The sequence below is a fragment of the Catharus ustulatus genome, chromosome 4 (genome assembly GCF_009819885.2).
Source record: "Catharus ustulatus isolate bCatUst1 chromosome 4, bCatUst1.pri.v2, whole genome shotgun sequence".
Classification (NCBI taxonomy): Eukaryota; Metazoa; Chordata; class Aves; order Passeriformes; family Turdidae; genus Catharus; species Catharus ustulatus.
This window is the reverse complement of record NC_046224.1, coordinates 73,294,242-73,306,064: the sequence shown is the minus strand read 5'-3', so window position 1 is coordinate 73,306,064 and position 11,823 is coordinate 73,294,242. Positions and strand designations below refer to the sequence as shown.

General features: G+C 40.7%; 1 protein-coding gene across 1 annotated transcript in view; it reads left to right on the top strand.

The window, feature by feature from the left end:
* The first annotated feature begins 5,939 nt into the window (after positions 1–5,939).
* Positions 5,940–11,823, top strand: part of PIK3C2G (phosphatidylinositol-4-phosphate 3-kinase catalytic subunit type 2 gamma) — a 172,038-nt gene continuing 166,154 nt past the window's right edge. Inside the window, exons 1-2 of the mRNA XM_042779210.1 lie at positions 5,940–6,578; positions 11,160–11,242. Coding sequence (XP_042635144.1) covers positions 5,940–6,578; positions 11,160–11,242 — 722 coding nt within the window. The remainder of the gene's footprint in view (positions 6,579–11,159; positions 11,243–11,823) is intronic.

The following is an 11,823-nucleotide window of genomic DNA, read 5'->3' as shown; positions in this document are numbered from 1 at the left end:
AACACTGGGCTGGGAAAATGAAAAGAACACCGTAAGAAAGCAGTGGGAAAAACAGAAGATAAGAGAAATGGAAGAAAACAAAGTGAAATTTATAAAGCCTTACAAGTAAGAGCTTTGGCTTTCAGCACTCTTCAGCTTTGGGGTTTTTGACCTTCACCTGAAACTTGGGGGTTGGCTTCTTTTCTGCATCATTTAAGCTCTCCTCTTGGGTCACTTAGCATTTAATAGGCATTTGTATGTATATACCTGTTTTAGGCTTTTGCAGAGAGATCTGTGTGTGTCAGTGTACACACATATATACTTGTGTGCGTGTACATGTGTTTAGATGCACATATATAAACCTTCACACGAGTGTGTGTGTCTATACACGTAACAAATTGCCTGCTTGTCTTATTTTACCTGCATATTTTAATATACATTAAGACATTTTCTCCATTTCAGCACCTATTTTTTTTTGCAGCAAATTGATTTTTGTTTTCAAGCAGAAGTAATTGTTTCTGCCAGGAACAATGCTGTCGAAGGGCGCTGTTCCTTTCAGAGGATCAAAGTACAAAAGATGTTAAAATACAAGGAGAGATTAAGTTCCGTAGGCTACATTTAGTCCAAGATCGCTTTGCAGCCAGGCTGTGGAGGTTTCTTCCACAACAACCTATTCCAGACCTCAGGAGCGTGTTGGTAACTTAGTTACTTAGCATATTAGATGTACGTGTCAGCAGAGCCTGTGAAAATGCTTTCTATGTTAAACAATTTTTTCAATTTGTTTTTCTCAGGAAAGTGGAACTTTGCTTCCCTCCCCCTCTTTCTGTCTTTTCCCTTGTTCTGTGTGAGCAAACAGAGGGTGAGGAGTGTTTTCAGAATTCAAAAGTCCTTCTTGCCCTTTACAACAAATGTCTCCTCTACCGATGAATCACTGTAATGACTCAACCTCTGTACTGTGTCTGTTGCAACTTTTATTTTCTTTGCCCAGCAGCTTCTACTCTGCTGGGTTTTACTAGGCAAGGTAGGAGGGCACAACCCCTGCTTGATGAAACTTGTGAGAAAGAAAGGGCTTTTGATACAAAACAACCTTCCCTTCCCTTCCCTTCCCTTCCCTTCCCTTCCCTTCCCTTCCCTTCCCTTCCCTTCCCTTCCCTTCCCTTCCCTTCCCTTCCCTTCCCTTCCCTTCCCTTCCCTTCCCTTCCCTTCCCTTCCCTTCCCTTCCCTTCCCTTCCCTCCCCTCCCCTCCCCTCCCCTCCCCTCCCCTCCCCTCCCCTCCCCTCCTCTCCTCCCCAGTTTAACGACAGAAGGTGGCACTGGAGAACAGTGATGGATCTGGTGAAATGGAGCAGTTTCCTCACTGTTCCCAGTTTTCCATCCCCATGGGCTGCTAAAGCACTTTGCTGCATTCCCTGTGCCAGCCTGTTCTTACTCGAAGCCCAAAAGCATCAAACGCAGTTCTATTTCAGAGAGCTCCTGTGAGGCAGCCCTGCAGTAAAACCTGCTGAAGACCTTGTGCTTTACTCTGGGGGGTGTGCAGTGGGTATTTTGCCAGCTCTTTCCCTGCAGCTCCGTGTCAGAGCTGGCTCCAGAGAGCACACTCTTGCACAGCTAAACCAAATCCTGATTAATCCTCAGTCTGCAGCTCCTGCCGGGTGGTGGAGCAGTGAGAGCATCCAACAGAATCACGGAAACATCCTGGGCATTGTCTGGTTCTCTTTTCTCTGGAAATTTTGTCCCACATGCCAGCAAAAGAGGAGGAGACAATTATTGGTAGTTCTAGGAGGAATTAGGGTAGAAAGTGACTCAGCAGCAGTTCCCTGTCTGCTCCTTTGATGGGAAGCACAAAACAGACAAATTATGGCCACCCTAAAAGCCTGGGAAAATTCGGAAAATGTTCAGAGCCTCCCAAGAAAAACCTTCACAGGGTTCTCCCAGAAATCACCATGGGGAGAGAGGCAGAGGGGTCCCAGCTCATTCTGTATTTTGTGTGTCATCTCCCTGTGTCTGTTTGGAATATGAGCTTTTTCCGTGTGTGTTTCCTGTTTTCTCAATCCTCCTCCTTTAGCTCCGTCCAATCCCCCTGAGGTGAAGCAGCACCACATAAACTCTGACAGGGCAGCTCCTAAATCTTCTGTGCTCCTCTGTCTCAGGATCACCTCACAGTGCTCACTGGAAATGGGCACAGACAGCACAAATGGCACCAAACAGCTCACAGAGCAAGCTGATGTTTCAAGGGATTGTATGGAGAATACATGAATATATGGCAAAAAAATGCATCACCTTTCACCAGCTGAAATAAGTTCTGTCCTTGTCAAGCTGCTTTTAAATCACAGTGATGTCACCGACAGCTTTTATGCTTTAAAGACTGGGACTTTTATCCTGTAGGGCTTTTTCAAATTATATCTTCCCTTTATAAGATATAAGATATCAGGTATTAATTATTAACTTTCTGTGTTTTATCCTAATCTGTTCAGTCATATTGCATGACTTTTTATAACCAAACTACTGTTCTGTTGACACTTCCTCCCTCCCTGTTTCCAAGGACATTTTCTTGCCTGTTACAACCTTGGGATTTTGCTTGAATTCGGAACAGGCACTCAAGTGGAGCAATGTATAACTTTTTAAGGAATGGTATGAAGTGTGGAGGCGAGTGGTCCCCAAGGGAACTCCCTCTGTGCTGTGTCTGAAGCAGCCTCTGAGCTCCCTTTTATGGATGGCACTGAGCTCTTGGAGCTTGTGGGAGATGGACGAGGCCAGTGCTGTTTTCTCCAGCTCCTCAGGCCCTTTGCAGAGAGCCAGACTCTCGCTGGTCCCTGGCAAGTATCCCAGAATAAGGGAGGTTCTTCCAGTGCTGTGCCATCCCAGCTCTGCACCCTGAGGAGCCATCAGAGGTTTGTATTGTCCCCCTCCCTATGGCTGCAGCAGGGAGCTCCTCTTGGAGCATGGACATGGAGCAGAGAAAAAATTTTAATCCTGTTCTTGTGCAGAAATCTTCCTAAGAGGCAATTCTTTCCTTGTAATAAAGTTGTTATTTTAAGCATGTTAGAAACTTGCACTGAAAGTGTGAGATAATCTGCCACTAGATATATATAAATAAAAGTAAAAAGTATGGTTGGGTTTCCAAATCGAGAAGGGGAATAGATAAGGTGTTACCTTTTTATTGCTACTGGAGTTTGAATTTTCCCTGAGGGACAACTTGAGAAGAGAATCATCACTGCCATAAACCGGTTAAACAGGAAGGAATAGCTCCTGATGGAAAAGTTCCACCTCCTTGATAATGAAAGCACACAGGTAACGTGGAAATGTCTGTGAGCAGAAAGGCAGGCACAAGAGGCTCTATATCTTTCTAAAAAATTGTGTTTCAGGTAAGGAGTTGCAGCAGATATTCTTACTGCTTAGCAAATGCCCCAGGAATCCCCTCCTGAGATCTGCTAAAGGGAAAATTGAGCCCACAGGGTGTCAGGCTTTGTTACCAGGATTCATGTGCATGTCCAGGTGTAGAAAGTATTCTTGTGTGCTTTGATTGTGCTTGCAATGCTGTGAGACTCTCAAGTCTCTTGATTTGTGGTGGATATTTTACAGTATTGATTTGGATACTCCCTTAAAAGCCCTGATCCCAGAACCACATGATTATGTGAAAATACAGCTGTCATTCAAATAGACAAGGAGGGCTTCATAGCTGTGGGAGAAAAAAGCCAAACCCTCCAAAATTAAATTTGGATTGAGAAACCACAAGGCAAAAAAACGAAACCAAAAACTTTGGTGCTTTATAAAAAAATGATATGAATTTTGCCTCCTTAGTGACTTTTGAAAATTGTTTTATCAATGCACTTGACAGGACTCAGAAGGTGAAATGGTGGCTGGCAAAAAGCCAGAGCCTGCCCTGACCTTTGCACACAAGCCCTTGTGAAAGACACAGGATGCTCCTGTGCAGAGGCTGCAGAAAGCCACAGTGGTGAACGAGCATTTTTTTATGTTAGACATTTCTGTGCCATCATAAACAGAACTTGTTTGAAATGCAAGGAAAATATTTTAGAAACAGTTGTAATGGTGTAAAAGGTACCGCATTTTCTATGCCTTGTAGTCTTCCAGACAGCCAAGCTTTTTAAAGGAAGGTGGGACTAGAGAGAGATTTCATTATTTGATCTCCTGTTTCTTCCTGAAATGCTCCAATTTTCAAGATGAGTTAAAAAAAGTGTGAAAGATCTTGTACTTTTTGATTTAATGGCAATATCATTCTCTTTCTTGCTTTCTTTTTTTCATTTACCTGCTGTAGAAATGAAAAATACAGAGAAACTTGTAAATTAGGACAATTTCATACAATAAATTTTTGTTGTTGTTGTTTTTTTTTTTAATGGTGTCATTTTTATCTAAAAACAGTGAATTTGAGGATTCATTCTGAGAGAAAGATGAAAAACTGTAATTGCCTTTTAGATCACTGTTTAAAGTGGTGTGTATCATTTTGGTTATCTGGCCTAGTGTAATTTCATAAATGTGGATTTTTTTTCCAACCCAGTTAAAGCAAACCAAAGCATGCAACACATGGAATTACTAAGTGAAGTGTTTGAAACAGTAGCTCAGCCTCTGAGCTGCAGGTTTTATTTCAGCCTGTTTAAGTTTTCATTTCATTTCTCATTTCATACTATGGGTGACAGAAGGTTATGTCAGAGTTTGACTTAAAATGAAACAAAAATAAATAATATTGGGATGAATATTTTCTGTTGTAATATAGATTTTCATTGCAAGGTGCTATTATCTAAACTAATCCAGTATCTTGAGAACTTAATGGAAAACCTGTTTGTGGAGCTAAGCTTTAGCAATTTGTGAGCACTCTTTTTATCTCAATAGCTTTTTCCTTTTCTGCTCGGGAATACATTTTTTTTGCTGAATTATTAAATCTTTTAGGCAATCGGGTACTTCAACACAACTGTGTTCAGTGTGTGGTATTACTGTCATTTGTAGGGTTTAGGCTACATCTGTATCAGTAAATACAGAAACAGGCCAAGCCCTTTAGGGCAAATGGCCCAGAATAGACTTTGGCTGTAGAATTTAAAAAAATATATCCTCGTGCCTACTGACAGCAGTTTGCAGTGCATGCTGCCCCTCTGAACCATACGAGTGCTTGGCACATGCCAAAATCAGATCAGGAGGTTTGCTAGTAACAACATTAATGATGGAGCTGCAGAAGCTCATGCCCTTGCCTGTTAATTTGCCTAAAAACGTCCAGCCTCAGGCTTTGAAAATACATTTATTTTGCAAAACAAGAAACAAAAAAAAGAGGCTGAAATATATATATATCTATATTCCCCCCTGCTTTATATATGCCATATCCTAGCTTTTGGGGAATATTAATTGGATATAGAATGTCTTCTATATTCTTTGACTTAACTTTCTTCAGCTAATTACACTGATAAAAAGTGGTAGAATATGAAGGAATTGGTGGCATAAAAAAGAGGAAAATGTAAAAGAAACTGACAACCATTAATGTAAAGTCTTCCTTCTTCCTTCCTGCATTGTGTGCTATGCAAGTGCAGAAATGATGGGAAAAAAACATAGGGATTTTCTTGAATATTTGTCAGAATTAGTATTTAATATTTAGATCAGCTGTTTCAGGCATCCTGTTGTTATTATTTAAGAGTCAAGGATAATAACAATAGTAGCAATTTGTTGTTATTATTATCACAGCTATAGTAATAATAATATGCCTGGAAATAAGGATCAGACAAAAGAATAATCAAGCTCCACATTAAGAAAATATTTCCACTCTCTGGAGAAAGCTGTGAAGCAAAAAAGACCAAGGCAGTGTAGTGCTTTCATTGTATTAGATATTTTGGGTTTAACTTCCATTCTGTGCTTCATTTCAGTGGGATGGAGCTCCAGCTCTGAACGTTGCTCTCTTGGCCTTGGAATTATGACGAGATTTTCCTGAAGACTGGAAGGACTGCAGTGAGCAATCAGCCATGGCACACTTTGTGCCCTACTCAGCCAGTGAATTTTGTGAAGTACACCCTGGGCTCCAAGCACCTTACCCAAAATGCCATCCTGGTTCTGATGGGGAGATTCCCCTGGGATTTGATCCAATAGTTGATGAAGTCAGCAACGAATTCTTTTTCTATGGCTCATCCCATCCACATCACCATGAAGAAATGTTTTTCCCATCAGACCTTTTCATTCGGAATGTGCCTGACCAGCACCTTCACAGCCACCCTGTCATTGCTCATGGAGAGGTTTACCCTGGAAATGCAACCCCTCACTGGCAGCAAGGCACAGAGTCACCTGTGGTTGGCTTCAGACCTTCTTTATTGCCTGATTGCAGAAACTTCTCTGTGCTGGATTCTCACCCCTACAGCCCCCAGAGAGAGCTCCATGGGAGGCAGAGTGTAAATCCAGTTTCAAATGTGCAAAGGGACAGCACAAATCTGGAGTTTCAGATAGGCTTTGACAATCTGGCTGCTCCAAGTCCTGTTTTCTCAGACAATTATCCATTTGGACAAAAAGTGAGAGAAGAAAGTGGAAATGGGGCAACTTCTTTAACCAGTATTTCCAGAAGATGCAACATAGTTCCTACCCACCCCCAGGGCTCTGGGTACAGCAGAGAGGTATCTAAACGTTCTTACATTAACAGTGCTTAAAGTTTTTTGTTCTTGTTTGTGTCCTTGTACTTTGTGTCTTCACTCACACTGTTGCAACATGGATTAGAAGCACTTAATTTAAAGACCTTATGAAAAATAAAACATTTATACTTCAGGGCAAGCAAAAGAATTTTATACCAGAAGATAATCTAGATTATGGTCTAGAATGCTCCAGTAGGCTTATTTTATGGCTCACTGAAGCAGAAAACTACCAGAGAAGGATAAATACAGAAATGTAGAGTAAGTTGTGTTTGAAAGACGAGATGACAAATTTTAATGGTCTAATATGAAACTTGAGATTCGAAATAACAATACATTATGTTGAATCTGGTAGGGGGTTCTGATTATTTGTTTGTTTGTTTGTTTGTTGCTTTTTGGATTTTTTGCTGTCTCTGTGTCTAGTCTGGCTAGATCTATCCTGATCCTGAGAGATGAAATGTACAGCCCATCCTACCTTCACCCTGTTCTGCATGCACTTCCGTGTGCATGTATAATTATTTTCTTAAAATAGACACATCTTCTCTAACTGTGGAAGCTGGATCCTATGACACACACTCTGTCTTTTAGCTGTCTGAAGCAAACCCTTTATCTTTTTTCCTCGTTCATCAAGTGTTCACAGTTCCATTTGTGATTTTGCCATTTTTAATAACCATGCCTTATGGGGCTCCCATGACTCTCTGTGATTTTATACCTGTCCTCATTTTCTTTCTTTCAAAATCCTGATATGGAGAAGGGAAAAGAAAATGACAAATCCTCCCTTTCCTCCAGTCCTTGTTAGCATTCTGAATCACTATAGGAATCCTGAAATAGCCTACAGGATACCTCTGCACCATGAATATTAAAAGATAGTTTAGGTTCACCTTCTGCCTTTAACTCCCAGTGATCACAGTATCATACAGCAAAGGGGAAGAGACACTTGATTGACTTGTTTCTATATCTCTGAAAAGGAAGAACTATAAAAGTAAACATATGCAGCCCCAGACAGATGGGAAGGCAGCAGGGGGAAATATATCTGAGGACAAGAACTCTTCAGACTAATCCTGTGCACCGCATTTTGGAATTTCAGTGATGAATACAAAAGAGGAGGGGAGGAAGAGGTGGAGACACAAAAGGCTGTTGTTGCTTTTTACTCATGATAGGAAAACTAAAGCATGCTGACATGATAAAAAGAACAAGCCTTCTCAGGAGAAAAGCAGAAAATAGTGGGATACAAATGAGCAGGAGGAGATTAAATCATGGGATGGGAAGAAGAGGTGCTGGAGGAAGCAAGCGTTTAAAACCAGGCACAAACACTTCTGTGACGGAGGAGGAGAGAATTATAGGGGAGGGAAGAGAGGAGCTGAGTGAGTCAAGGGCAGCTACAATCGAATGTGTGGGAGGATTTGATTAAGTCAGGGAAGTATTTGAGCTGTTTAGCTCCAAGAGGAAGAAATGGGAGAGAGGAGTGAATTGATTTATAGCATAAAATTCACTGTGGTCACAGGAATTCCTTCAGGGAGAAAAAATCATGTCAGGACAGAAAGAGAGCCAAGGCAAGGGGCTGGCAGCTGAACCTTGAGATGATAAGGGAAAATAAGAGTGAAAGACATTCTTAGAGAGAGGGAAGAGCAAAAAGCCTGTAAAGCAGTTACTGCTGCTGGGCTGGGACTTTTGGAACAGACAAGCACTGCGGAGTGACACACCTGGTGCTGAGTAAGAGAATCAGAAGGGCTGGAAAAGTGAAACACCACAACAAAACAATAAGAACAGGCTGGGCTTGAGGTCCAGAGCAAGTAAATAATGCATCCAAGTAGTAGGAGATGAGAATCAAGACTTGAGAGCGAAATACAAAGGATGCTGAGATGCAGAGATTAGAAATTAGATGGGTCATAGGTAGGCAAGATGAAATATTCACACTGCTGAAATCATACTGCTATTCTGATCCATAGCTCTTGGGTGCAGCTGTATGGCCCTAGGCTTTACTTAATGTGTGCTAATCAAAATGAGTCCAATGTAATAAAGGAAATATTTTTTTTTCTGGCCTTACCATTACAGGTTAGATGTTCAAAAATAGTAAAGGTAACTATCTTCATAACATCCTAGTGAAAGGAGAGGGTTTTTTTAATATTGGAAAGCAGACTGTAATGAAACCTAAAAAGTATCTATTTATCGACTCAATGTATGATATTTGGGATCTAATTTTAGCTTCTAATATTTTCAGAGTAACTAACAAGCAAGACTCATACCTTCCCCCAAGGGCCATCTTCAGATCAAACATTTTTTTTTTTTTTTATGTCTATGGATGAAAAAAGATTACAGTCTTCAAGGGATGCATTCAGTTGCTTCATTCCTGTAGTCATTACTTCTCTCCGTATGCAGTTCTGTCTCATTTACTGATTTCTTTAACATATTTGCAGTGCATGGAAACTCAAGTCCTGTTGGAAAATAATGTGCAATAATGTGATCATGTAATTAACATTTTACCTTTATATGCAAGAGGAAGAAAAGTTTCTGGACATGTGAAAAGAAGACATGACCAAACTAAATCTCTCACCCCTATGACTGATTGATGGAGCTGGAGCTGTTTATGTCCTTTCTATACCTCTGCCACCAGAATGAATTTCAGTGACTTAGCAATGGTGTTTTCCATAGTGTAGACTATTACTAGGCTGCACAGGATTCTTGTTCGCCACTAAGAATCACTCACAGATGCTGCCAGCAAAGATGAAAGAAGCAGAGGGCTCCTGTGTCACTCCTGTGTCCTGCAGGGGAGGATCCAGATTGGAGCTTTGGGCCCTCAGGCTCCTCTTTTCCATCCTTACTAATTATCTAATCATATTCTTCAAGCCATGAGGATTTGGGGATTCATACCCATGTCCTTGTGGCAAATCATGCATTCCAAGTCTTGTCCTTCATCCTGCTCAATTCCTCTCTGTTTCTCCCTCCTTGGTTTGAAGTTGTGGTTTTGCTCTTTTAATATCTCCAGTCCCATTTAAGGTTGTGCCCCAGCCTCACCTTTTTTTACCTATGAACTAATTTTCTTAGCTTTTCACTTATTTCTCTTTTTACATGTGCTATTTCCAGGGCACTGTACCTGCTTTTCAAGGACAGAGCTGTAGGTGAAACAGGAGACTTTGTTTTTGTGTTTTGTTTGTTCGTTGTTGTTGTTGTTGTTTTTTAATAAATAGGTAATTTTGGGAGGCTCTTATTGTTACCAAATCACTCAGAATTTCTAAATAGTCATTCAGAAGTTCTTATTGCTGTCTGATGAAACAAATTGTAAGGTAGCCTAACCAAAATGGAAAGAATGAGCCAGTGGAGATGTTGTATTTTCACTGGATTTTGAAAGACTTTCTTCAGCAGTTCTTAGAACCAGGGAATGATAGACTTTTGGTTTCAATTGTTAAATTTAATTTTACTCTCTTATTTACATTCTCAGGATTATCCATTGCTTTTTCCCACCAGACAATTTCAATTTTGCCCTATATTGATGATGCCCCCTTAGTATCTTTAAATTTCATGTGCACTCTCCTAATGATTTATGTGGTATTGTGGGTAATGAAAATACTGCATACCATCAATTTTGGGTCTCATTGTACTGACATAACGTTTCTGGCTTTTGAGCTTTCAGTTCTGCCTTTGTGATTTCCCCACAAGGCAGCTCCCAGCAGATCTCTCATCTTTTATAATCATCAGTTTTTTAAACTATAACTAAAATTTCCCACCCTGCATCTTTTAATGCATATTGTCCAGCCAAAGAGAATCCTACGTTCTGTTTATTAGTTATTTTTAATATATTTCCACACTTTCATACAAATTATTATTCAAATTATAAAATAAACCTTTTGCCATGTCTCAGTTCACATCCCTTCTCTTTCTGAGGGGGTTTAAAAGCTCTTTTACACTTAAGAATTGTAATGTTTCCAGCTATGAGAGTAGAAAGGACTTGCAGATGTAATAGCATTAAGTTCTTTCTTGGAGGTAATGTTCTGGCTGAAGAGTACTCCAGGCAAACAGACAGAGGGATTCTTGACCCTAAGCAGTGGCTCAGACCTCTGGTCTCCAAGTTCACAAAAGTAGGTGGGGATTTTTCATGTTCAGTAGAGTCCACTGGTTCCTTCTTATCTGTCTTAGGGACTTACCTGACAGTTTTATGGAGGGGATGCTGACGTTCCTGCCAGGGCAGAAAAAGAGAACATAAGGATTAAAACACGCTGAAGCATAAGCTTCAGTTTGTCCTTCTCCCTTTGGTAAACTAAATATCTACATTTGGAGTTATCAGTGCCTTGATACCAGGTGAATTGTGAAAGCTTTGTCTGAAATTCCTCATGTTCTGCATGGAGAAGAAAAGCAATTGTTGCCCAGGGCAGCTGATGCTTTGTGACTTCTGAAAGCATTTAGAGTGCAGTCAAAATGGGGTCATTTGTGTTTATTGGGAACTCCATCAAGTCAGGGGAGGAGTGATGGGCTCTCAGGGAACTAAATTCAAGGTTAGCCTTATGGTCTTTCTGCTTCTGATAGCTAAACAACTCAGCTCTGTTTCTTCTGGGGTCTTTTTGGTGTTTTTAGGCTGCAGGTTGGTCTATCCAGCTGGTCGAAGCAGATCGAGGAAGCAATGAAAACATTGCTGGTTTTTGCAAAACAGTGGAGAAGTAAGTAATGAAAAAGTTTTGGGTTTTTTTGTGTTGGCAGCCAGAAGAGCATGTATGGCACCCCAGTGTCTGGCTACTGCTGGGCATATCATTATTATGACATTTGTCTGCAGCCCTTCTTCCTGGAAAGGGGCTGGGCATTGCCTGCTGTTAGAAGTTGAGAATATTTTGTCTTCCCTTAACTACCTGTGTGGCTTTTGCTTTTGTTAAATATCTTGACCCAGCAGGGTTTTCCCCATCTTTTCTCCCTCTGCCCCTGCAGTGAAGAGGGAGTGGTAGAGCAGCTTGATGGGCACCTGGAATCCACCTGAGGTTAACCACCCACATCCTGCAGTCCTGAACAATGCTGCAATTCCAGCATCTACTTAAATAAGGAAACACTTCTAATTTTGGTTTAAAGAGAAACACATTTAAAAACGAACATTAATTTAAAAAATATTTTCTCTTTTAACTATCTGCTTTATTAGTGAAAAGTACATTTAACTCCTCACTATTGATGGGTTATAGAGTGTGACACTTCCCGTCCTTTTTCTGTCATTGTCTTGGACAATATTAGTGCCTGTGCAACTCTGAAAATAAGA